The sequence below is a fragment of the Narcine bancroftii genome, chromosome 13 (genome assembly GCF_036971445.1).
Source record: "Narcine bancroftii isolate sNarBan1 chromosome 13, sNarBan1.hap1, whole genome shotgun sequence".
Lineage (NCBI taxonomy): Eukaryota > Metazoa > Chordata > Chondrichthyes > Torpediniformes > Narcinidae > Narcine > Narcine bancroftii.
In genome coordinates, this window is record NC_091481.1 from 32,485,013 (window position 1) to 32,509,072 (window position 24,060).

Sequence of the window (24,060 nt, forward strand, 5' to 3'; positions counted from 1 at the left end):
CTTACTAATCTGAACACCTATGATATAGTGATTGCTTAAGGTAGAATTTGAGTTTTAGTTGCCCACCCATGGGCTACACGTTAGACAATTTCCTAACACGGGAAAATAGGAACTAGAGTAGGTCACCTGGCCCCTCCAGCCAGCCCCATCATCTTGTACAATCATGGATGTTCCACTTCAGGCCTTAATGCCTCTTCTGTAAAATTCCCAAATCCTTCAAAAGTTTCCCACCATTTAAATTGATGGTGGACTTTTCTTAATCCCCACCAAAAAACTGATGGTTTAGGTTAAATGATGTACCACAGATAAAGTTTAGAATTGGAACTTTCACAGAAGAAAGGCTCACTAGGAAACCCTAACTACAACGTACACAATCTGTGCACTTGCTTAATAGGGAAAGCCTGGAATCAACTAGAAATCATTGCACAATGCAATGGATTTAATTAAAGTTCACTTTATCCCCATGGGTGATTTGGATTCCTTGTCCAAAGGTGCAGATTTTTTGATCATGAAAGCCTTTTCATGCTTCAGTGATCTGCAGGAGCACTCAGTGGCTCTGTGCTGGGTTATCAATACCACCCACACCTTGGCTGAAGCAGACAGCTCCTGATATATCTTGCCAAGCTTTCACTACCACTGAAGTATGTTGCAAGAAAAATCCACATCTGATCAAAACAAAACTGAAACGGTGGATTCCTCTTCTGACATCTCCAGAAAGCTGTTGGTCAACCATCAAGTGGTTTTTGTACTGAATGAGTCATGGTCACAGCCAAGAGGAGCCTTCAGCAATGCAATTTATGGGTTGCTAGATAATCAACTGTCAGGTCATTTGTACTCACAGCCAAAAGAAAATGTCCCCGAGATTGAACAGTAATATAGAATGGGGAGCACAGCGCTGAGAGCTTCTGGGTCACAGCACTGGAAGTTGGTTCAATCCAGACCTCAAGTGTTGTCTATGTGGAGTTTCTACATTCTCTATTAGTCTGGGATCACATTAGGAATGGCTGATGGGACAGAGTGGAACTGCTTTTCTTCTCATGTTCCACAGGAGTGCTGCATCAACACAGTAGTCAAAAGAGCAAAGATGATCCTCACCTGTACTGAATACTCAGATTGGGGATAGTTTGTTGTCACTGAAGATTATCCAAGAAAAAAATTATTTTTCATCATTTGACACTGGGATACAAATCCAGCCTGATGCAATTTAACTTCTAATTCAGAATATGCCCAGTGCACACCAATTTAAACAGGGTATTTTTTTTAACTCCCAGATTCTAATTGCTTTCACTAATTGTCCTTTCTCTCTTATCAGCAGTTATATACCTGCAATTTCATTAAATGTTGGAACACAATGTGCAGTTCTGGTAATCAAGCTATAGGCAGGATGAGATTGCAGAGCAGATTCACTCGAGGTTGCCTGAATTGGATAAACAACATTTGTTTTCCTTGCAATGGAAGGAGCCAAGATGGGAGTTGATGGAGGCATGCCAATTATAAAAGAGCATGAATATAGTAATGTATTCCATGGTGGAGTCTCTGTGCAACTCTGAGAGCAACTGGATATGCACGAATGATAGCAAAATAGTGGAAGCGGTCAGCTGCTCAGACAAAGTGCTCCCATGAGAGGAGCCGAGTGATGTTTCAAGTCAAGGACACTTCAGCTTGAACTGGGAAAGTGCGTCCTCAGTTGAGATGGATGAGGAGTCCGAAAAAATCCTTTCGCAATGGCAAAAGCCAAGGGGTGGGAAAGATGAGGTCTGGGGCTGGAATCCTGTGGAAGGGTACAAAAATTACAGAGGACGTCCCATCATCAGCGGGCATTCACATTGCCAACTTGGATGAAAGTTACTGAGGCACCTGGGAGATGGTTGAGCTAGGACACTGCATTGAGCAAACTCTGCAACAATGTCCTGGGCGAGGTAGAGTTCAAGATGTAGCAACCATATCATTTAACTTTATGGTATGATTCCAGTTAGTGAAGTGTTTTCGCCCCAATTCATATTGGTTTCAATTATACCTCGACTATTTTTTTTTTAAATTTAAAGATAAAGTACATAATACAAGCCCATGCCACCAAAATACACTCGTGCCTCAAACAGCAAATACTCCCTTAATAACCTGATAAACCTAACCCGGAAAAAGGCAAGTTCTGATGTCACTACAATGAGAGCTCAAAAAATTTAAAGAAAACCTCATTACATTTGGGCATTTTCATTTTTATTAATCTTTGAAAAATCATCATTTATTGATATTTGTAACTTTGATTAATAGGATTTATGCTACAGAACTAACTATAGGGTCATGATGTCTCCTAAAAAAGATGCAATAACTCCAGCTCCAACTATTGGGCAAACTGGTCTCCAAATAGAGCAAAAAGACTGACACACAGTGATGCCGTCTGTAATTTTAGCAAAGAAGCTTGCCTGACAGAAACAGGATCAGAATTCACGTTGACGCCCTACTTCTCTAACCCACTGCTGCACGTGTATAATGCTGATCAAAATAAACGTTTTTTACCAGAATGATTTGCCACTTATAGCATTTGGATTTTGAGACAAACCTTTCACTCACCCAACAAGAATATTTTTAGAAAATATGCATTATAAATTAACAAAGTGTAAATTTCTTGAACCTCATTTGCTGAAAGTATGTCAACAGATTAATTATTTTTGCATTCTGGCCAGTTTTGTTCAGAACGTGGCCATGTGAAAAAGTGGCCAAAACTAGAGCAAAACCTGTGCTTTAACATTGCCACAGAAATGCTGTCAAAGCTCCACCAAAAGAATGATTCAGCCATGAGGGATCGATTCAGGGAATGAGAATCCAGGACCATTTCTGACTGGCAGTAATGCATGCTCCTTTAAGCCATTGGCAATTCATAACCAGCTGCATACCTTCCGGTCACATGATGATAGATCTAAAGAAAAATTAAACACAATTCAGCAAGAGGTGAGCAGGATTAAGCAGTCAATGTAAATTCTCAGCAGGTACAAGAAATTACCAAACAATCAGCATTGCAAAAGAAGTTACTGGAATCCTAACCTGTCTTTCAATGTCACAAAGTAAAGAACTAGCACCCAATCGGAAAAGTTCGGAGTCCAGCCAGCAATAACCCAGCTCTTCTTTGATCAGTGTCAGCCAGCTCAGTGCATCCTTCGCTGTGCGAATGCCACCTGCCGGTTTAAACCCAACCTGCAAAGCAAAATAGGATTGTGAGGGAACGCTATCCAAAGTGTGATCTCGCACGCAAGCCTCGGATTTCAAAATGGTGCTTGCCATTGGAGCCTGTTCTGCCATTCAGTAAAAATATTTACCCCGTTACAGCAATCCTTGACCACTTTAACCCTCTATTTTGACCATTGTTTTACAACATAACCACTAATGCTTTGTGTTACAAGCAGTCAGTGTGGCAAATTTTGGTTGCTGCAAGCAAGTCCAAATTGTATTCATCACATAGTCCTGTGAGGTCACTTTCAACTGCTTTTTATCTAAGCTGTGCTCCAGCCCAAGTCACTGACCAGCTAAATGAGGAGAAAGAAAAACTCCAATTGTTCAAAGGACATAACATGCAGAATAGTAACCAAAAATAATTTGAGATGAGTGAAATTACTGAAGGCTGTATAAAAATTTTCAGATTTTGCAACAGTTATCACCAAATATCCTTTCAGGAAATTCCAGTTTTATGACATTACAAGTACCCAGTGGCTCTTACACACACACAGACACAAAATTGTTATGAGAGGAAAATAAGACTAACTTAAATATGCCCTGGGCCCCATTGAGAATGGCTTCACTAGGACACAGAGATCTTTCTGAACTTTGTTCATTTAGTCTTTCTCAATTTAGATAATCCATCACTGATTCTTATCAGTGCAAGACTAAACTCCATTTGTCATGTTTTCATCCAATCACGATCAACATCCTGTTGCTTCGTTGAATAATCGAATAAGTTTTTTTCAAATAAGAACAATGCACAGATGTGAAAGCCTCATTGCCTCAGCTTCCCAGTTACAAATACAGGTACACGATCCTTTATCTGGAACCCTTGGGGGGAACAGTGTGTTCCAAATTTTGGATTTTTCTGTATTTCAGAAACCCCACCTGAATTGTGCTGCTGTATCCACCCCAACCCCCTTCCAGTCGCCCGGCCGCCTCCCTCAACTGCCGGCTGCCTCTCTCCCCACTTACCGAATTTTGGAGCTTTTCGGATTTTAGATGTCCGGATAAAGGATCATGTACCTGTACGTAGGCTTTCTTACAATTGTACAGCACTATGTCAGCAAGGCTGCACCTGGAATACTGTACATAGCTTTGTTCCCTTTGCTTAACAAAAGAATACAGTAGCATTGGTAGTAGTTCAAAGGAGATTCATCAGGCAAACAGCTTGGAATAGTATTTCTTGGGAGTTTAGGATAATGAGCATTCACTTTATTCAAGAGATTATGTGCCTGATGTGATGGAGGTCAGATCGTGAGAAATATTTACGGTCGTGTAAATGATAAATATTTGAAAGATTGAGGAATTGAGAGCTATGGGGAACTGCCACAAAAGAGGAGTCAAAATCAGTGTAGGTCATCAAGATCTTAATGAATGGCAGGACAGGCTTGTGGAATCTAGTGGTCTACACCAATTTTTTGATGTTATTAATTCTAGCATGGTAAACTCATAACACAAACCTGAACGTGTGGATCTGAAATGCTTATATTTAAATTATGGGATTCACATAAAACTGCAGAAAAATGTTAATCATTAATAATTAGTACATCTGTGGTCATGTCTCTGAGGGCGAAGCACATGAAGTATAGTAAAATCCCCATTATTTCGCACTCAAGCAACCAGCGAACACATCAAGGAAATCAGTAAATAAATAAAGTTTTAAATAAAACTTTACAATTGTAAAAGTAAATGTTCTTTGAACACACAACCTCTTCATGCCCATGAGAGCAAAGATTTAGACAGTGAAGCACCCTGGTCATGCCCCGCCCACAGCAGCTGTTTAAATAAAGTTGTGTTTGAATAAAATGGCAGCACCCAGTATGAAGAGCCAGCCCATGCCCCTTGCTGCTGGGTTGACTCTCCCAAAGTGGATCCCCATCCCTGCCTAATATATTGTACTAATAAAAATAAAAACTCCTGTTAAGTACATTGGTAAGGCTTTACCTGTAAGCTTAAGGAAGGGGGTCTTAATTATGACAGTGGGAATGGTTAGCTTAGTAGCTAATGCAACACTGTTATATAGAAACATAGAAGATAGGAGCAGGAGTAGGTCATTCGACGCTTCGAGCCTGCTCCGCCATTCAACGAGATCATAGCTGATCTTAAAGTTCAGTACCCCGTTCCCGCCTTCTCTCCGTAACCTTTAATACCCTTATACTGAAGAAATATATCTAATTCCCTCTTAAATAGATTTAGAACCTGCCTCCACTGCCCTCTGTGGCAATGAATTCCACAGATTCACCACCCTCTGGGTATAGAAATTCCTCCTCATCTCGGTCCTAAATGGTTTGCCTATTATCCTCAAACCATGGCCCCGGGTTCTGGATTTTCCCATCCTTGGAAACATCCCATCTGCATCCATTCTGTCCAGTCCTGCCAGAATTTTATACGTCTCTATGAGATCCCCTCTCAATCTTCTAAACTCCAGCGAGTACAATCCCAATTTGCGCAATCTTTCCTCATAAGTCATTCCTGCCATTCCAGGTATCAGCCTGGTGAATCGCCTCTGCACTCCCTCCATTGCAAGAACATCCTTCCTTAGATAAGGTGACCAAAACTGCACACAATACTCCAGGTGGGGTCTCACCAAGGCCCTGTACAGCTGCAGTAAGGTATCCTTGTTCCTCTACTCAAACCCTCTTGATATGAAGGCCAACATACCATTTGCCTTTTTTAACCGCCTGCTGTACCTGCATGCTCGCCTTCAGAGACTGATGTACAAGTACCCCTAGGTCTCTCTGCACTTCCCCATCTCTTAATCTATTGCCATTCAAATAGTAATCTGCCCTCCAGTTTGTATTACCAAAGTGGATAACCTCACATTTATCCACATTGTAGTGCATTTGCCATGTATCTGCCCAGTCCCTCAATTTATCTAAATCACACTGGAGCTTCCTGACCCCCTCTTCCGTGCAGTGTCTAGGGTTCGAATTCAAAGGAAGCTGCACCAAGGGTCTGTCTGGGACACTGGCGTAAAGGTGAGTTGGGTTGTCACTGTGAGGGGTTTAATTATTATGGCAGCACGTTTAGTGTAGCAGTTACTGCAACGCTGTTTCTACAAATTTTGCAAGTCACAGGAATTAGCTGATTAAAGTGATTTTTACACAAGACTACAAAACTGATTCTTTTTCCAAATAACTTTACAGTTTACACTGTCTTTTGAACAATGTATTCCTAATGTAGGTAGGAAAAAAAGCAAATGTAAAGACAGATTCTCCATAAAAGGTCAGAAGGCAAATGGACTGCTCGAATATGCTCCAGCTTCCATCTGCCGGGTTTGGGGGGGGGGGGGGGGAGGAAAGGGGGTACACTTAGCAGTGGAGTGAAATCGCTCTACCTCCTCCATAAAATGAATGGCACTGAAAGTCTATGATCCAGGAGCCACCACTCAGGGATCCCACGGTGATCAATACAACCTGATGAGCTGCTAATTATGGAGGGGCCAAGGCCCATCGCATGTGTCCCCCACCACGGAGCTCAGTCTTGGTCACATCACGAAGTGCCGAAGCAGCTTGGTGAGGCGCCAGAGTGGTGCTGCACCACTCACCCCACCTCCATCAGCTTGGGAAGCCGGTCGCTGACTCAACTGTGCATAGAGGGGATGTGGGATCAGCCTTATAGATCGTCATAAAAGGTGAATTTAAAAAACAGTGTTTTACCATAAAAAGGCCTTTAGTTAAGCTTTGGAGGAGTGAGACTCAGTCAGGCAGAAAATTTGCATATCCCCTTAGGTGCCAGATAATTGAGATTTTACTATACTTGGAATCTGGTTGACCAAGTCATATTTGAAACTATAGTTGCAAATACTTCCTTCATTGTGGTTGTACCTTGTAACCAGTCTTCCAGAAATAATCTCTGATGGCCCGCACCATCACCAGGGCCACAGGTAAAGTGGCGTTCACTCCTTCCTTTCCAGTGGAGGTTTTTATAAAATCAGAACCTTAAAATAGAGAAGGAAATGATCATTCACTATTATCCTTGAAGCTAATAAATGGCATCGCTTTGAAGAGAATTATTGTTGGATCCAATTCAGCATGATCATTTATAGAACAAGTTTCCGAACATAATTCAGTTGGAGGTAACTCTTTTGATGAAGGTTTTTATCTTTAGATTTCAGCAAATAATCTTGCCTGTTACACACGTGCGCTAATTCTCTTCTTATAGATGCATCAAAGATGTTAAACCAAGGACCTGGCTGCACTGCAAATAACGTCAAAAATACTGTTGACAATAGAGAAATGAGGCTTCCCTTCCAGAACACTGAATATGTAATCAAAATGAGCTATTGTATTTTGCCTGCCTCTGGAGGACAGAGAGCCCTCTCAGCACCTAGCATTTGCCCATCAACCACACTATTAGAATTTAAGTATTGGATCTTGCTGTGCTTAAATCTACTGCTACAATTAACTGCAACAATTCCCATCCTTCGAAGTAAAGACTGAACGTGAAGCACTTTGGGAGAACATGAGGATCTACTGAGATTTTGACAGAAAGCAACAAACGACATTTTTTTTTAATTTTGCAAAGTGCAAAATTTTTTTGGCAATAGATTTGCCCAGTTCTCATCAAATCATTTATGTGCAAATCCAGGGTAAAATTACTCTACATAGATCATTCATATTGAACCAATAAGATCCACCTTCCAGAAAAACAGCAATACAGCCCATTGTTTGCACTAAACTGTGTATTAAGTAATTTAAAAATAAACAGGCACCTTGGATGATATACACTGTTGGCCTTGTCCATGCTGGAGACATAAAAGCATTAGTCTCATGAAATATTTTCAACTGGATCAAAATATAGCCCAGCAAAAATCCATACATCATTTTTAGAGACATCAAATTTCTATGAAGTATTCTGGACAAGATCCTAAAGCAGCATTTCAGAGTTCAAAATGCAATATGTTATTGGGACCCCACCCCACTGGAGTGTCAAACTCTGACTCAGCATGCCGAAATGAGTGCAAAGTGACAGTTTTTAGTGTGTACAATCAAGGTCACAAGAAGCCATCTGCTCAAAAGGAAGCATACGTCTGCCTTGTAGAAGATGAAACTTCCATTGGTGCTGGGCTATTACACTTCCTAAGTACTTTCATAAGTCTCCATACATTGGATGCCATCCAACAGACGGTCCCTCTGTAGGAGTCTGGTTGGTCACAATGGTTGCCAAGTAAAGTAAGACTTGGGCATGATCGCTGGAGAATAAAACTGGAGAGTAAAATTACGTTGGTTTGGCCACAAACAGACTTCAGAATAAGCCTTCAAACATACTGCAATGAGTTTCTTTGAAGGAGGACATGCAGGAGAAAGTGAAATGAAGTGAAAAGGCCAACAAGCTGGACGAACTAACATGCAACATTTGCAATTGGGTTCATGACATTTGAGAAGAAAGAATTGCTGAAGGAACTCAGTAGGTCAGACAGCATCCCTGGGTAAAAATGGTTAGTCAACACTGAGTCATAACCCTTTTATGAAGATATTTTGAGGGTCTGCAGACCTTGACAAGCTGACAGCAGGTTGTGCCCTCCAATGTTCGCTTACAGAAAATAGCAGAGATGCTCTCACCCCCACCAATTAGTCTTCACTCCACAGATAACCGACATGGAAATTGTTTGTGACCTCTTCCAGCTGTACTTTTTTTTGGGGTGGTCGGGAGTCTAGTCAACTTTATTGTCATCTGAACCAGCATTCTCCAGTCATGCAGACACACAACCAGACATAACACATGCGACAAACAACGCACATGCAGGGACATGTATTCATATATACAAATAAATATACACAACTAAATAAATAGTTTCGTAAATACAAGAGTCTGGGATGGTTAGTGAGAGCAGTCCCTTTGGTCATTCAGCGTTCTCACTGCCTATGGGAAGAAGCTGTTCCTCAGCCTGGTGGTCCTGGGTCTGATCCTCCTGAATCTCTTTCCCAACAATAGCAGCTGATGCAATGTAGGGGGTGGAAGGGGTCCCCAAATGATTTTGTGCATCTTCTTCAGACGTTCCTGGTAGATCACGTTGATGTGGGAAGGGAGTAAACTTGCAGTCACTCCATAAAAGTGTCATAGTGAATAATGTAACCAGATTTCCACGCCAGGAAGTAGAAAAACTCAAAAGTAGTATTGCTTCAGATTTGTCAGAGTACATACAACCCTGAGGTTCTTTTTTCTGCAGGTCAGGCAGAATTTTCACTTATTAGTAGGGCAAGAAAATTGTATATAAATATATATATATATATATATATATATATATATATATTCAGAGCCAGCTCTTCAGCGCTTGACGTCCTGTTTTGCGGAAACTGCCAAAATGTTTGGCCTGGAAGTCAGCCTGAAGAAAACTGAGGTCCTCCATCAGCCAGCTCCCCACCATGACTACCAGCCCCCCCACATCTCCATCGGGCACACAAAACTCAAAACGGTCAACCAGTTTACCTATCTCGGCTGCACCATTTCATCAGATGCAAGGATCGACAATGAGATAGACAACAGACTCGCCAAGGCAAATAGCGCCTTTGGAAGACTACACAAAAGAGTCTGGAAAAACAACCAACTGAAAAACCTCACAAAGATAAGCGTATACAGAGCCGTTGTCATACCCACACTCCTGTTCGGCTCCGAATCATGGGTCCTCTACCGGCACCACCTACGGCTCCTAGAACGCTTCCACCAGCGTTGTCTCCGCTCCATCCTCAACATCCATTGGAGCGCTTACACCCCTAACGTCGAAGTACTCGAGATGGCAGAGGTCGACAGCATCGAGTCCACGCTGCTGAAGATCCAGCTGCGCTGGATGGGTCACGTCTCCAGAATGGAGGACCATCGCCTTCCCAAGATCGTGTTATATGGCGAGCTCTCCACTGGCCACCGTGACAGAGGTGCACCAAAGAAAAGGTACAAGGACTGCCTAAAGAAATCTCTTGGTGCCTGCCACATTGACCACCGCCAGTGGGCTGATAACGCCTCAAACCGTGCATCTTGGCGCCTCACAGTTTGGCGGGCAGCAACCTCCTTTGAAGAAGACCGCAGAGCCCACCTCACTGACAAAAGGCAAAGGAGGAAAAACCCAACACCCAACCCCAACCAACAAATTTTCCCTTGCAACCGCTGCAATCGTGTCTGCCTGTCCCGCATCGGACTTGTCAGCCACAAACGAGCCTGCAGCTGACGTGGACTTTTTACCCCCTCCATAAATCTTCGTCCGCGAAGCCAAGCCAAAGAAGAAATATAAATGTAAACCAATAAAGGACTGTAAAAAAAGTAATGAATATAAACAAACTGTGCAACACAAAGAGAATTTTTTTTAAAAGTGTACAAATAAGAGTTCTTAAATGAGTGTTTGTTGTTGAGGAGTCTGAGGGTGGAGAGGTAGCAAATGTTCCTGAACCTGGTGGTGCGAGTCTTGCAGCACCTATACTTCTTTCCTGATAGCAGCAGTGAAAACAGCGTGTGCTGGGTGGTGTGGATCCTTGATGATTGCTGCTGCTCTCCAACAACAGCATTCCCTGAAGATGTTCTCGAAAGTGGGGAGGGTTTTGCCTGTGATGCCCTGGGTTGCATCCATTACCTTTCAGAAGGCCTTACAATCAGGGGCATTGGTGTCCTCACACCAGACTGTGATGTAGCCAATCAGCACCCTTTCCTCCACACTTCTTGAAATTTGCCAGGGTTTCTGGTGTCATACCAAACCTCCACAAACTCCTGAGAAAGTAGTCGCACTGATGAGCTTTCTTCATGATGCCATTGGTGTGTTGGGTCCGGAAAGATCCTCTAAGATAGTGACTCCCAAGAACTTAAAATTTGCTCACCCTCTCCACCTCTGATCTCCCAATGATCACTGGATTGTACACCTCTGGTTTTCACTTCCTGAAATCAACAAATCAGTTCTTTAGTTTGGGCGACATTTGAGTGCAAGGTTGTTGTTGGTCCACCATTCAGCCAAGTTTTCATTCTCCATCCTGTATGCTGTCTCATCTCCTTCCTTTATACAACCCACTACCATGGTATAGTCGGCAAATTTGTAGATGGTGTTATTGTCGTACCGAGCCACACAGTCATATGTATAAAATGAGTAGAGCAGGGCTAAGAACACAGCTCTGTGGTGCTCCAGTACTGATGGAGATTGTGGAGGAGAAGTTCTTACCAATCCTCACTAATTGTGATCTGGAGGTGAGGAAATTCATGATCCAATTACACAGTAAGGTGTAGAGTCCAAGGTCTTGGAGTTTGCTGATCAATTTTGAGGGGGATGATGTTAAATGGCAAATTGTAGTCGATAAAGAACATCCTGATATATGAATCTTTACAGTCCAGACGTTTCAGGGCTTTGGGATAGCCAGTGAGATGGCATCCGCCATAGATCTTCTGCTCCGATAAGCAACCTGGAACTTATCGATGTTGCTGCTCAGTCAGGAGATAATTTGCTTCAACACCAGCTTTTCAAAGGACCATCACTGTTGATTTAAGTGCTACTGGTCGTTAGTTATTATGGCAGGTTACTATGCATTTATTGGGTACTGGTATGACTGATACCTATTTGAAGCAGGTGGGTACCACACACTGCCAGTGAGATGTTGAAGATATCCATGAATACATTGGTAAGTTTGTCAGCACAGATTTTTTAAATTCGGCCAGGTACTCTGTCCAGGCCAGATGTTTTACCCAGATTTACTGAAGTTTTAGGGCGAAGATAAATATTTAAACTGTCCAGAATACCTCTGCTTGCTGGCTGGCATGTTGGGCAAAACTATTGTTAGCCCCCCCCCAACCACCGTTCAAATCTGTTCCCCACCCCATGTCTCAGATGGAATCATTACTCCAAGAATTAGCAACTGGAATATTGAATCTTTGGAATCTTCTGAACAAGGGAGCAGGCAAAGTTCAAGGCAAGGATTGATCAATTTTAGAGTCTTAATGGAAGGAAGGAGGGAGGGATATGCCATTAGTGAAGGTAAATGTTGATGACTCACAGTGCTGGCACAAGAGGCCATCCAGCGAGATTTAGATGCATTTATTGCTGGCACATCTCTCAAGAGAAAGAAAAACTAGCAGAGACTCCATGTTCCAGCACAATCTTGCTAAGAATAAAAGAGAAACAGCCCCCACAGAGGCAGTGAGTGCCTACTCCTACATTCCATTTCTTATTTTAAACTGATTCAAGATTCAATTTATTGTCATGCAATAAAGACAGTGTAATATTACATTAAACTGGTTTTCTGCTAAGGCAGACAGAAATTGCCTGAAGCACATCTTACAGTCAAGAGAAAGACGAGCAAAAGAGTGTTTTCAGAATATCTTCCAGCACTCTTGCAGCCCCTTAGTCCAGTCCAAACCATCAGCACCCTGAGCTCCAGATCCAAACCTCCGACAAGATCAGGAAACCTTCAGCATCCTCAGCCCCCTCTTGCATCCCAATTCCAATACCTGGTACCCTCTTCAGCCAGTCTCCAACAGCCTAGTGCGAGACCCTGGAGTCTGCAGCCTGCATGGGTGCCTCACCTCAAAAAATGACATAGTCCAACATAAAGCATGGGAATTCAGAGATGAGATCATCTATCCCATTGAATGGGGGAAAAAAGGCTACTTTTTAAAAATAGTGAGATTGACATTCATTAGTGTTGAGAGGGAAATGGGTGTCATTGCACATCACTGAAACAAAGCATGCAGATCCAACAAGCAATTAGGAAGGCAAACAATATGTTAGCCTTTATTACAGGTGGGGTTAAATGCAAGTATAGAGAAATTTTGTTCCAATTATATGTAGCCCAGAGAGATCATATTTGGAATATTGTGTACAGATCTGGTCTCTGTACCAAAAGAGGGATCTACTTGAAGAGATAATGCATCTGATGCAAAGGTTTAGAAGAATAAGGGAGGGAGCAATAGGCTCAGTGAAATGTAAAATTCTTAAGGGGTTTACAGGTTAGACTTGGACCTAACATTTCCTGTGGCTTGGAGGTTTAGAACCAGCATTCAAAGATGAGAAAATATTTCTGCACCTTTGAAAGTCTATTGAAGAGGGCTGCAAAGGTTCAATGGATGACAATATTCAAGATGGAGACCGATAATTTTCTTAATAAATAAATATACTAAAATGGGGGATGACTGCAGGGTCGTGGTGCTGAGGTGAAAGATCAACCCTGATCATTTTGAATGGTGGAGCAGGGTACAAAAGTTATAATTGACTACTTCCACACCATTTCTTATTCTCTTATGTTCAGCAGTGAATGAATACTTTTTTTTTTAAATCACTGAAAATTACTCTTCTAAACCAATTTTTCCTCACTCAATTTACAGAATATTAAAACTGCGTGTCTTGGCCTTTTGACATGGCATCCAACTTTTAAATTGGTAAATGAAAGTCTCTGTTAAAATATATTTCTGTCGGCGTTTGTAGCTGAAAATTATACAATGACTTTTTGTGAGAGGCTTTTTACTTAATTTTATCATGGGCAAATTCATCTCAAGATTGTTTAATGCAGCCCACTACCAGACCTTTTACTTTTGACATTTAATAATCAGCTTTTGATGAAATAGATAGATAACAATGTGTCTTAATTACATCCACTACCAAATTCATTTGCTTCCAATTCTCCAAGGGTTTTGGCTGCAATTCTGCACCTCATCACTAAACAGGACAAGATTAACATTTTTCAGTTCATTCAAGAGACGTTCTGTGCATTATTTCCTTTGTACTCATCTTTCTTAATTATCACGTAATGGCTAATGCTTTTTAAAATACATTTTTTGAGAATTAAAACACAATTCATTTGCAAACCAAAGACTGTGAAGGGTGATATAAAAATTACCGACTCCGAAGATTAATCTATCAAATTATTACTCTAATTTTAAAATTCTAAGTCACGAATTATTTAACAAAAGAACAGATGAAAAAAATCCATTTGTAAGAAAGTTAAATTAATTTCCAAAGTAGATCAGTACGCAATTAGTTATAATCAAGCTTTAACTGCAATTATGATAAAATGACAAATTATTCATCAGCCCTTTGAGGACTAGCTTTCCTTTTCATAACTGATTCCAAAAATGTAATTCTGGTCTCACGCAACTGGAGAGCAGCAGTTTCTCCAATGAGAACATTCCTATTCAACAGTGCTGAAGGCGTGGGTGGGAAAGAGGTATTAGAAGGGGGAAGAACATTTTCAAAAATATCCGAAGCAAATTCAATATTATAAGTTTTTAATCCCTTATGGTAAAAATTGAATACAAGATCATCAGGATCCAATTAAAAGCAACTGTCTTAGCGATTTAGCAGACGATTAAGAATCAAAAATAAGAGATCATTAAACTCTGGTACATGATTTTTATTAAACCACTGCAAATTATTATCAATATTTGACTTAATTTAGATGTTCTTGAGAAAGCAAAGAGCATCCCCACCAAATCATTCAGGGTTTACCCCAAACAGAAGCCCTGGATGAACATTGAAATACAGAACCTGCTGATAGCTGGATCACAGACATTTAACCGTGGAGAGCCATGCCACTACAGAAGGAGCAGGTTGGACCTTCGGAAAGCCATCTCCCAAGCAAAGTGGATATCCGACAGCTGGGGCAGGGCCTAAATGACATATCCTGCTGCAGGACCAAATCCAGAGCAGTCGGATATGGCAAAGCTTCTCTCCCAGATGAGCTCAACGCCTTCTACATCAGATTCAACAGGAAAAATGAGGAAGAACCACCACTGTGCTCTCCCATGTCCCTTTATGATCCTTTCCTGTCCCTATACGAAGATGACATACCTTCAGGAGAGCAAATCCAAGGAAAGCATCCGACCCAGTTGGAGCACCCGGCCAAGTATTAAAAATCTGTGCTGACCAACTTGCCGATGTAGCCACTGAGATCTTCAACATCTCACTCCTTTAAAATAATAAATATTCAAAAAATCTCACTCCAGCAGGGTGTGGTACCCATTTGTTTCAAGCAGGCGTCAATCATACTGGTGCCCAAGAGTATGATAACCTGCTTAAATTACTATCGACCAACAGCACTTGCACCAACAGTGATAAAGTGTTTTTAAAGGCTGGTTTTGAAGCATATCAGTGCCCATCTGAGTGGTGTCATGGAGGCATTCCAATTCACCTATCAAAGCAATAGGTCTACCACAGATAATGTGGTACCTCACTGGCTCTACACAAAGCCTTGAAACAGCTGGTCAGCAAAGATGCATACATCAGGATGCTCTTTTTTGACTACAGTTCAGCATTTAACACCATCATCCCCTTAAACCTGATCAGAAAACTCCAAGGTATGGGACTCAACACCTCATCATGTAATTGGATCCTGGATTTACTCACCTCCAGACCATAATCAGAGAGGATTGGTAAAAACATCTCCACAATCTCCATCAATACAGGAGCACCTCAGGGCTGTGTTCGTAGTCCCCTTCTCTATGTGCTATATACCTATGATTGTATGGTTTGGTAGGACAACAATACCATCTACAAATTCACTGGCAAAACCACAATAGTGTGTTGTATAAAAATGGACAATGAGCCAGCACACAGGAGGGAGAGTGAAAACGTGGCTGAATGATGTACTAATAACAACCTTGCATTCCAGGTCTCCAAAACCAAGGATCTGATCGTTGACTTCAGGAAGGGAAAACCAGAGGTGTACTGTCCAGTGATCGGAGGGAATCAGAGGTGGAGAGGATGAGCAAATTTGAGTCAGGATCTCAGAGGACCTTTCCTGGACCCAACACACCAATGGCATCATGAAGAAAGCACGTGAGCACCTCGAGTTCCTCAGGACTTTGCGGAGATTCGGTAGGACATCAGAAACCCTGGCAAATATGTGGTGGAAAGTGTACGGATTGGCTGGATCACAGTCTAGTATGAGGACACCAGTACCCTGGAGCACAATACCCTGCAAAAAGTAGAGGACACAGTCCAGGACATTACATTAAAAACTCTCCTCACTATTGAGCACATCTACAGGGAACACTGCCATCAGAGAGCAGCAGCAATCATCAAAATCCACATCACCCAGCGCACGCTCTGTTCTCGCTGCTGCCATCAGTATAGGTGCCTCAAGACTCGCACCACCAGCTTCAGGAACAGCTGCTACCCCTTTTCCATCAGACTCCTCAACAACAAACTCAATCAGGGGCTTATTTTTGCACTACTGATTTTTTTTTCCTATCTCTGTATTGCAGTTAATTTGCTTACATTTTTTTAGTTGTTTACATGGGTAAGTTGAATCAGTTTTCAGTTGGACTGCCAATTAGTGGTAATTCTGCATGCCCATAGGAAAAAAAGAATCTCAGTGTTGAATGTGATGTCATGTATGTACTTTGGAAACATATGAAAAATAATTAGTCATTTTAAGTAAAAGCAAAACAGACATTATCTATAATTTTACCATTCAGATTACATTTACTTGGAGGATAAACTAATGCAAGAGATTCACTCCAGATTACCTAAAGTACATCAAATGTAATTGAAGTTATCGTCAACTCTCGGCACAATCTGCTGATTATTTTCAAAACGTGCATCAAAAAGATATTTTTCCCAGAGATGGAACACAATCTAAGAATGAAGGTAAATAATCCGCCCTAGAATTGTTCCTTCTTCCCCACCACCCCTCCCACCTTTAAAAGCTGTGAACATATGTTGTTTATGGCCACCACAATCTCCATCTCTCAGGACAAGAATAAACTCCATAGGGTTGTTAAATCAGCCTGCAACATCACAGGCACCAGACTCCACTCCATTGAAGACATCTACATGAGGTGGTGCTTTAAAAAAAAAAGCAGCCTCTATCCTCAAAATGGATCACTATTACCCTATTGGTGGGAACAACAGTAGAAGCACATCTCTTGATAATTAAAAGGGCCTGAACTGAAGAAAGCAAGAAAGAGCAAGGACTAGAGACAATAGTTCCTTCAGTGAACTGACAGTTATAATGGGTCAAATAGGACAAAAGAAATTCTGATTTTACAGCAAACCATACACATCTGCATGGACGTTCTCTTACAATAACAATTTCTCATTTTCTCCCCTTCTTTGATGGAGCCTTGGTTTTCTATTCAATGTTTTTTTGGAAGTTGCTCAGTGTATGTCATACTCAGTGTAAGTCATACCAGGAAAGATCAACAGACTCTCCCTCAGGTTTATCACACCATTTTCTAGTATTGCTGGGATCTTCTTTTGTGCCTTTTCCCATCAATGTCATTACATATCACCAATACTTAATGGATATTCAATATTATGAAGCACTTTGACAGAGAAAATATTCCCACTGGGAGGAGAATCAGAAATCAGAGGGGACAAGATTAAGATAAATGGTGGAAGAGATGAGAATCTATTCATGAGCCCCACTTCCAACTGAAAAGGAAGAAGATTCAAATGTAAGCTTTATAAATTACAAATTGTTGAAAAAGAATAAAAATCTCAGGGCTAATTGAAAACCGTGGTGAAGTTAGTTAAAATGAATAGGACTATCAGATATGTTTTTTTTTAAAATCAACTTTGCATGATTTTACAGTCTGAAGAATGTCCAACGTGCCCACATCGGTTGTTCACACACGAATGACCAAAACTCCAAATCAGTTTCTTTACGCGAGTTTAGACAGCATACCGGAGTGCAGCAAGAGGCGGGAATTGCAACGCCACTGCAGTGATGTCCTATTCATTCGCCCGTTGTTCACGGAATGCCTGCAGTTCACTTTAGGCTGCTAGCGTTCCGGGAAATTGACAAGGGATCTCGGAGGTAAAATGTCAGAACAGGTATGGCACATTCATTCCCGTTCCATGCTTTTTACACAGCATGTGTTCCGGGAAAATCTTCCTGGAATGCAGCGGCTGTGTTAAAAAACATGAGGCACAATGATTTACTTCAACATCTTGCTTCTATTTCTGTACAGCAAAACAGGTCAGAGCTCTTCCTCGCTGTCTGGTTCAGCTCGCATTCTAATGTCAACATTATACTCACAGCTCATGTAAATTTCTGTTCTTTCCCATCACTCTTTTTTTTAAATTTAAAATCACACCTTTCTGTGCAAAATGTCAAGGACTTGAAAAATCCTCCTGAGCCTCTGGCAATGTAGAATGAGCAAACCCCTCAGAATTTCAGGCCCAGCCAAATTATTTCTCTCACTTCTCAGAAAAGACACATTGCTTCACTGAAAGGTTCAGACATGGAACTGGATGCAAAATTAACGATTCTGTTTTGTTAATGTGTGACAGCTCATCAGCATTTTAAATTCATTGCAAACATGTTTTTACATTCTTGAAGAAATTTTGCTAAAGTAGTGAACTTTCATGAAAAATTCACATTGTGTTACTTTAGTTTGAAAATTCCTTCAGAAAGCTTGATGAACAATGATGTCTACCAGAGTCAACATGGAGACAGTAGGATCATGCAAACCTAAACCACAATTTTTATGATTTTTGCTGTAAAAATATTAATCAGTGCAGTGACAAAATAATTTGCTGATTTCAAATTAAACCCACATGATGTATAGTGACTGGAACCAAGACTAGTTCTAGATTTAACTCTCATCCAAATGTTGAGAATACAATTCTCCCTCTGCTAACATCAATTAACGAGTTGAAACATCAATTATGTTTTCAACGTCAAGAGACTTTATGCAAACATTGAATGGAAATTCATGTTACCTGCCATCATGGCAACCAGACTTGCTTTGTAGACATTTGTCAAAGATCCCAGTTCTCCTGTTCCAAGTATGGTTTTCATGTACACATTTTCACAAGCCTCTCGACATTCCTGAATTTCCTTGTACAATTCTAAAGTGTCAAACAAGAACATAAAATGCATAAAACACAATCAGGGAACTGATGCCAACTTCAAAAGTTTTAAACACAAGAAACACTGAATATGGTTAGGCCTTGGTAAACCAGGTGTTACTGTTTTGTTGACATTATATACTGAGAAACTTCTTGAACAAACTTTGAAATATGAAGTTTAATCTTGTCATAATATTTAAAAATTGCATCAGTTTAATTCAGTTTTTAATTCATCCCACATGTGATCTAATTAATACGCACATGGCCCCACTGACAACATTTGCAAACAACGCTCAAATTTACTGGAAAAATTCACCTTCCCTTTTTTATTTTATGCATCAGGGAAATTAGCTTTCCTTTGCTCCAATCAATATCCCATTTAATTCAATGCGATGGAATGACAGGAAATTTTGTGGTAGGTGAGGTATGATTTTCTTGTGTGCTCACCACAGTAAAGCTTAGCATCAAAACTAGTATTTTCAAAAGATCTGGTCTCAGTGCGGACACCATTTAAGATAAAGAACCTAAAAAAAAAGCTATCTCCTTTTTATGAAGCCTGGCTCAGAACATTGATAGACTATCACAGGAACACAAAATATATATTTTTAAAACTAATTACACCATCTAATCAGTTGTTACTTATTTATAAAGGAACAGCCCTCACCTTCCCATTCACCCTTCAGTACCAAAGTTCTGTTAATGACAATATCAATTTCTGTAGCACCATCTTTCAACGCCATCGTAATCTCCTGCAAACGTACAGATAGTGGTGTCTGTCCAGCAGGAAAGCCAGTTGCCACTGTTGGATATATTTTTTTTTTAAAAATGGTTTTAGTTTTCACAAAGAAACAAGTTGTCTTCCCCTTGGTCAGGAGCGTACTTCAGATGACTAAACAATCAAAACCACAAAAGAGGATCTGGAATTAATTGAAAACTAGGCAGAGAATGACTGAGGGCAAGATCACAGCTAAGAGAATTCCAGTGGTGGCGGCGAGAAGGCAGTGAAATCTCGTTTTAGAGAAGCAGGAAGGATAGATACAGGAGATGAAACACGATGGGCTGCAGATGTTGTGATTGCAGTCAACACACCAGAATGCTGGAGAGGCTCAGTTGGTCTTTTTAGCCTTTAAAGGAGATGATATATTGCCGACATTTCAGGTCTGAGCCCTTCTTCGGGGGGGGGGGGGGGGGGTTGGAAGAGAGAGGGGGGGAAAATAAAAAAATCAGAAAAGGCAACCTTGAAGAGCTCAGGCCCGAAACATCTTTGTCTCCTTTTGATGCTGAAAAGACTGGCCGAGTTCCTCTAGCATTTCAGTGTGCATACAGGAGCTGTCTGGCAGCAGATGAATACGGCAGGGAAAGAACCAAGCCTTCTGATTTGATATCAGGCACAAGCGAAAATTAACTCTGCAGGGAGACTTGAAGCTGGAGAAGATGAAGGAGGAAGAAAGAACTTACTACAGGGAAAGACGCATAGAGATAGACCTTTCAGTAAGATGTTACCCAAGGATGGCTGCAGAGGGAATCAAACAAGTCCTGAGTTAATGACAGGCTGCATTAGCGGCTCAGAAAAAAGTCTGAATGGTGGAGATAGAAATTCCTGCGTTGGAGAATGTAATGTTTAGTAATGCTGAGCAGGATGTGGAACTAGATGAAGTGATTTAATGCCAACACCCTAACATACACCCATCATTTCCATTGAACAGATTGTTACCATCATACCGGAGGCAACAGGAATATTGCAGTGTATATTCCTCAGTACTTGTACTGCGTCAGCCACTCTTGATGGATAAACACACACTGCACCAACAGTAATACCTATAAACAAAACAAAAACACTTTGAAGGGTAATTCCTTGAAAATAAACTCTGCCTACATTACAGGGAAAGCCTGTGTTAAGCGAAGCACTGCAAATTCTTCACACCACCTTGTGCCACATACTTTGATCTGCAGGTTATAAATCCTGACAAGGCCTCCTTGTTCAGACAATTTTCCTTCACTTGCCCTTTCTTGCATATTGTTTCATCCCATTAACAAATTCATTGGACTGAATGTATTAAAATCTGCAGAGACTTAAGATTATCTCTGACCAATGTTGTAAAAGGACCTTCAAAACTAAAAGCTTGAGCTCCCCTACAAAACAAGTTCTGGGTTCACACAGACCTTGCATTGCTTCCTGAATGCTCTACTTTTTGTAGGGGACACAAGGATCAAGGTGGAATAACAGAAACACAAGACTATTCATGTTCTGTATTTTAGTTTGGATTCCAGAACTGCCAAGTCAGAATCTTCACTCAATGTTGAGTTTACTTTGGAATGGGCAGAATGTTTTAAAAGGTGGCCAGAGGGTTTAAGAGGCATTCAAGAGGTCATATTTTTTTTAAATTTAAACTCACAGCCTTTCCGGCCCACAAACCCATGCCGCCCTAATACCCTAATTAACTTACAACCCCTGTACATTTTTAAGAGTGGGAAAGAACCCATGAAGACACGGGGAGAACGCACAAACTCCTTACAGACAGCGCCAGATTCAAACCCCAGTCGCTAATGCTGTAACAGAGTTGCACTAACTGCCATGCTAATGGGGCCACCTTAATATAAACAGATTAAAGGTTTTAGTGATTGACATGAATACCAAAATAGTTAGTTGATGCGTTTTATGCATCATTTATATTTGACACAAAGGATTCAGAAGAAAAAAAGATGGGATCAATACAAATATAAAACTCTTTAGGTATTATAACTTTGTTAATTCTAAAAAGGATGTACATCAGCCTACTGAATATGGCAGAAACAAATCTCATTCTCTGTCATGTCCATAAACTATGAAACAAGAACTCCTGCAAGAAGCTACAAACTTCAGTGGCTAATTTTGGAAAATGATTGAAAATTGTGTGACCTCCAAAGAGGTGCAAGCTCTAAGGGAGACAATGATCTCTCGTGTATCACGAGACACAACTTGCCCTCTCTGAAGAAGACTAATGCAATACACACTGGGTTGTGAACGGGGCTCAGGCTATCACCCAACTCACTTCCCTCCATTGACTTCATCTACAACTCCTGCTGCCTTGGAAAAGCAGCCAACATATTAAAAGACTCATCCCAGCCCAGCCACTCTCCATTCACTTCGCATCAGGAAGAGGAGTCACCATTAACAGACACCATTAAAGCGCTACAGCACAGAAAACAGGCCATTCAGCCCTCGAGTCTGTGCCAATCATCTCCCATTCCATAACCCTCCAGGCCTCTCCCATCCATGTACATATCCAATTTATTCTTAAAATACACGATTGAGCGGACACTCACATCATCAGATGGCAGCTCATTCCACACTCCCACCACTCTCTGAGTGAAGAACTTCCCCCTAATGTTCCTCCTCAACCTTTCCCCTTTCAGCTTAATCTCGTATTTCTCTCCATCAATCCATGAAAAAAGCCTATTCAATACATCCTGTCTCAACCTCTCAAAATCTTGTAAACCTCTCTCCAATCTCCCCTCATTCTTCTTCGCTCCAAAGAATAAAGTCCCAACCGGTTTAATCTTTCCCCGTAACTCAACTCCTGAAGACCCGGCAATATCCTAGTTAATCTCTGTACTTTTTCCCAATCTTTCGGATATCCTTCCTGCAGTTAGGCACTAAGAACTGCACACAACATTCCAAATTTGGCCTCACCAATGTCTTAAACAACCAACATAACATCCCAACTCCTATACTCAATACTCTGATTTATAAAGGCTAAGATGCAAAAAGTTTTCTTTACCACCCTGTCCACATTCAACGCCACCTTCAGGGAATAATATATTTGTATTCACAGATCTCTCTGCTCCTCCACACTCTTCAGTGCCCTAACATCTAGGTTTGCCCTTTCAAAATGCATCACCTTACACTCCATCTGCCATTTTTTGGCCCATTCTCCAAGCTGGTCCAGATCCCTCTGCAAGCTTTGAAAATCTTCCTCACTGTTCATAACACCTATCTTTGTGTCATCACCAAACCTGCTGATCCAATTCACCACATTATCATCCAGATCAATGATATATACAACAAACAATAATGGTCCCAACATGGGATCCCCTGAGGCACACCACTAGCCACAGGCCTCCAAACTGAGAAGCAACCATCCACTACCACCCTGTCTTCTCCCACACAGCCAATTTCAAATCCAGTTTATAACCCTCCTTGAATATCTAGTGTCATAACCTCCTGAACTAACTTCCTATGTGGGACCTTGTCGAAGGCTTTACTGAAGTCCAAGAAGATAACATCCACAACCCTTCCTTCATCTACCTTCTTGGTAACCTCAAAACTCTGCAAGATTCACTAAACACGACCCATCACGCACAAACTCATGCTGACTATCCTTAATCAGCCCACGACTGTCCAAATACCTACTTATCCTGCCTCTCAGAACTCCTTCCAACAATTTACCCACTACTGGCTCAAGGCTCACCGGCCTAGAAGTACCTGGCTTATTTTTAGAGCCCTTTCTAAACAACGGGACAACACGAGCTACCTTCCAATCCTCTGGAACCTCACCCGTGGCCAAGGACATTTTGAATACATCAGCCAGGGCCCCTGAAATTTCTACCCTACTCTCCCTCAAGGTCCAAGAGAATAATTATGATGCCTTTGATTATCAACTGATCTTTGTAGCTCTGCACTTTTGTACTGAGTCTTACTTGCTACACTATATTTATTGGTTTACTAACAACTTCTATCATTGCTTCTTGGTACATGCAACAATCATCATAATCTGACAATTCCTTATTCAAAAAGATAAGAGGTTATTTAATTGAAAACAACTAGGACCAGAGTCCATTAAACATTGTTCCAGCCCACATACCTTCATCCTGCATGTTTAAATGCTTCAGCAGGTCTTCCCTGATGGGGTGCTTGGCTTTGTAGCAGAGCCTCTGAATATTCGAAGGTGTGTCATCACCAGAGAGCGTGGTGAGGTCAATACAGGTGACGGCCTTCAAAAGCCATGCAGCCTACAAAATGACAAAAGGGGTACTGGACTAATATTGATGTGGATTACACAAAGAGAAAACCTGAGTGACAAAATACATTGCAGGGGAGA

The 24,060-nt window shown here is 41.2% G+C and overlaps 1 protein-coding gene across 1 annotated transcript in view; it reads right to left on the bottom strand.

The window, feature by feature from the left end:
• Positions 1-2,195: 2,195 nt before the first annotated feature.
• The window catches only part of dera (deoxyribose-phosphate aldolase (putative)), a 32,057-nt gene continuing 10,192 nt past the window's right edge, over positions 2,196-24,060 (bottom strand). Inside the window, exons 3-9 of the mRNA XM_069909352.1 lie at positions 23,824-23,971; positions 20,702-20,797; positions 19,644-19,778; positions 18,851-18,979; positions 7,044-7,156; positions 3,043-3,192; positions 2,196-2,917 (exon numbers count right to left, since the gene is read on the bottom strand). Of these exons, the coding sequence (XP_069765453.1) occupies positions 2,861-2,917; positions 3,043-3,192; positions 7,044-7,156; positions 18,851-18,979; positions 19,644-19,778; positions 20,702-20,797; positions 23,824-23,971 (828 nt within the window). The 3' untranslated portion in view covers positions 2,196-2,860. The remainder of the gene's footprint in view (positions 2,918-3,042; positions 3,193-7,043; positions 7,157-18,850; positions 18,980-19,643; positions 19,779-20,701; positions 20,798-23,823; positions 23,972-24,060) is intronic.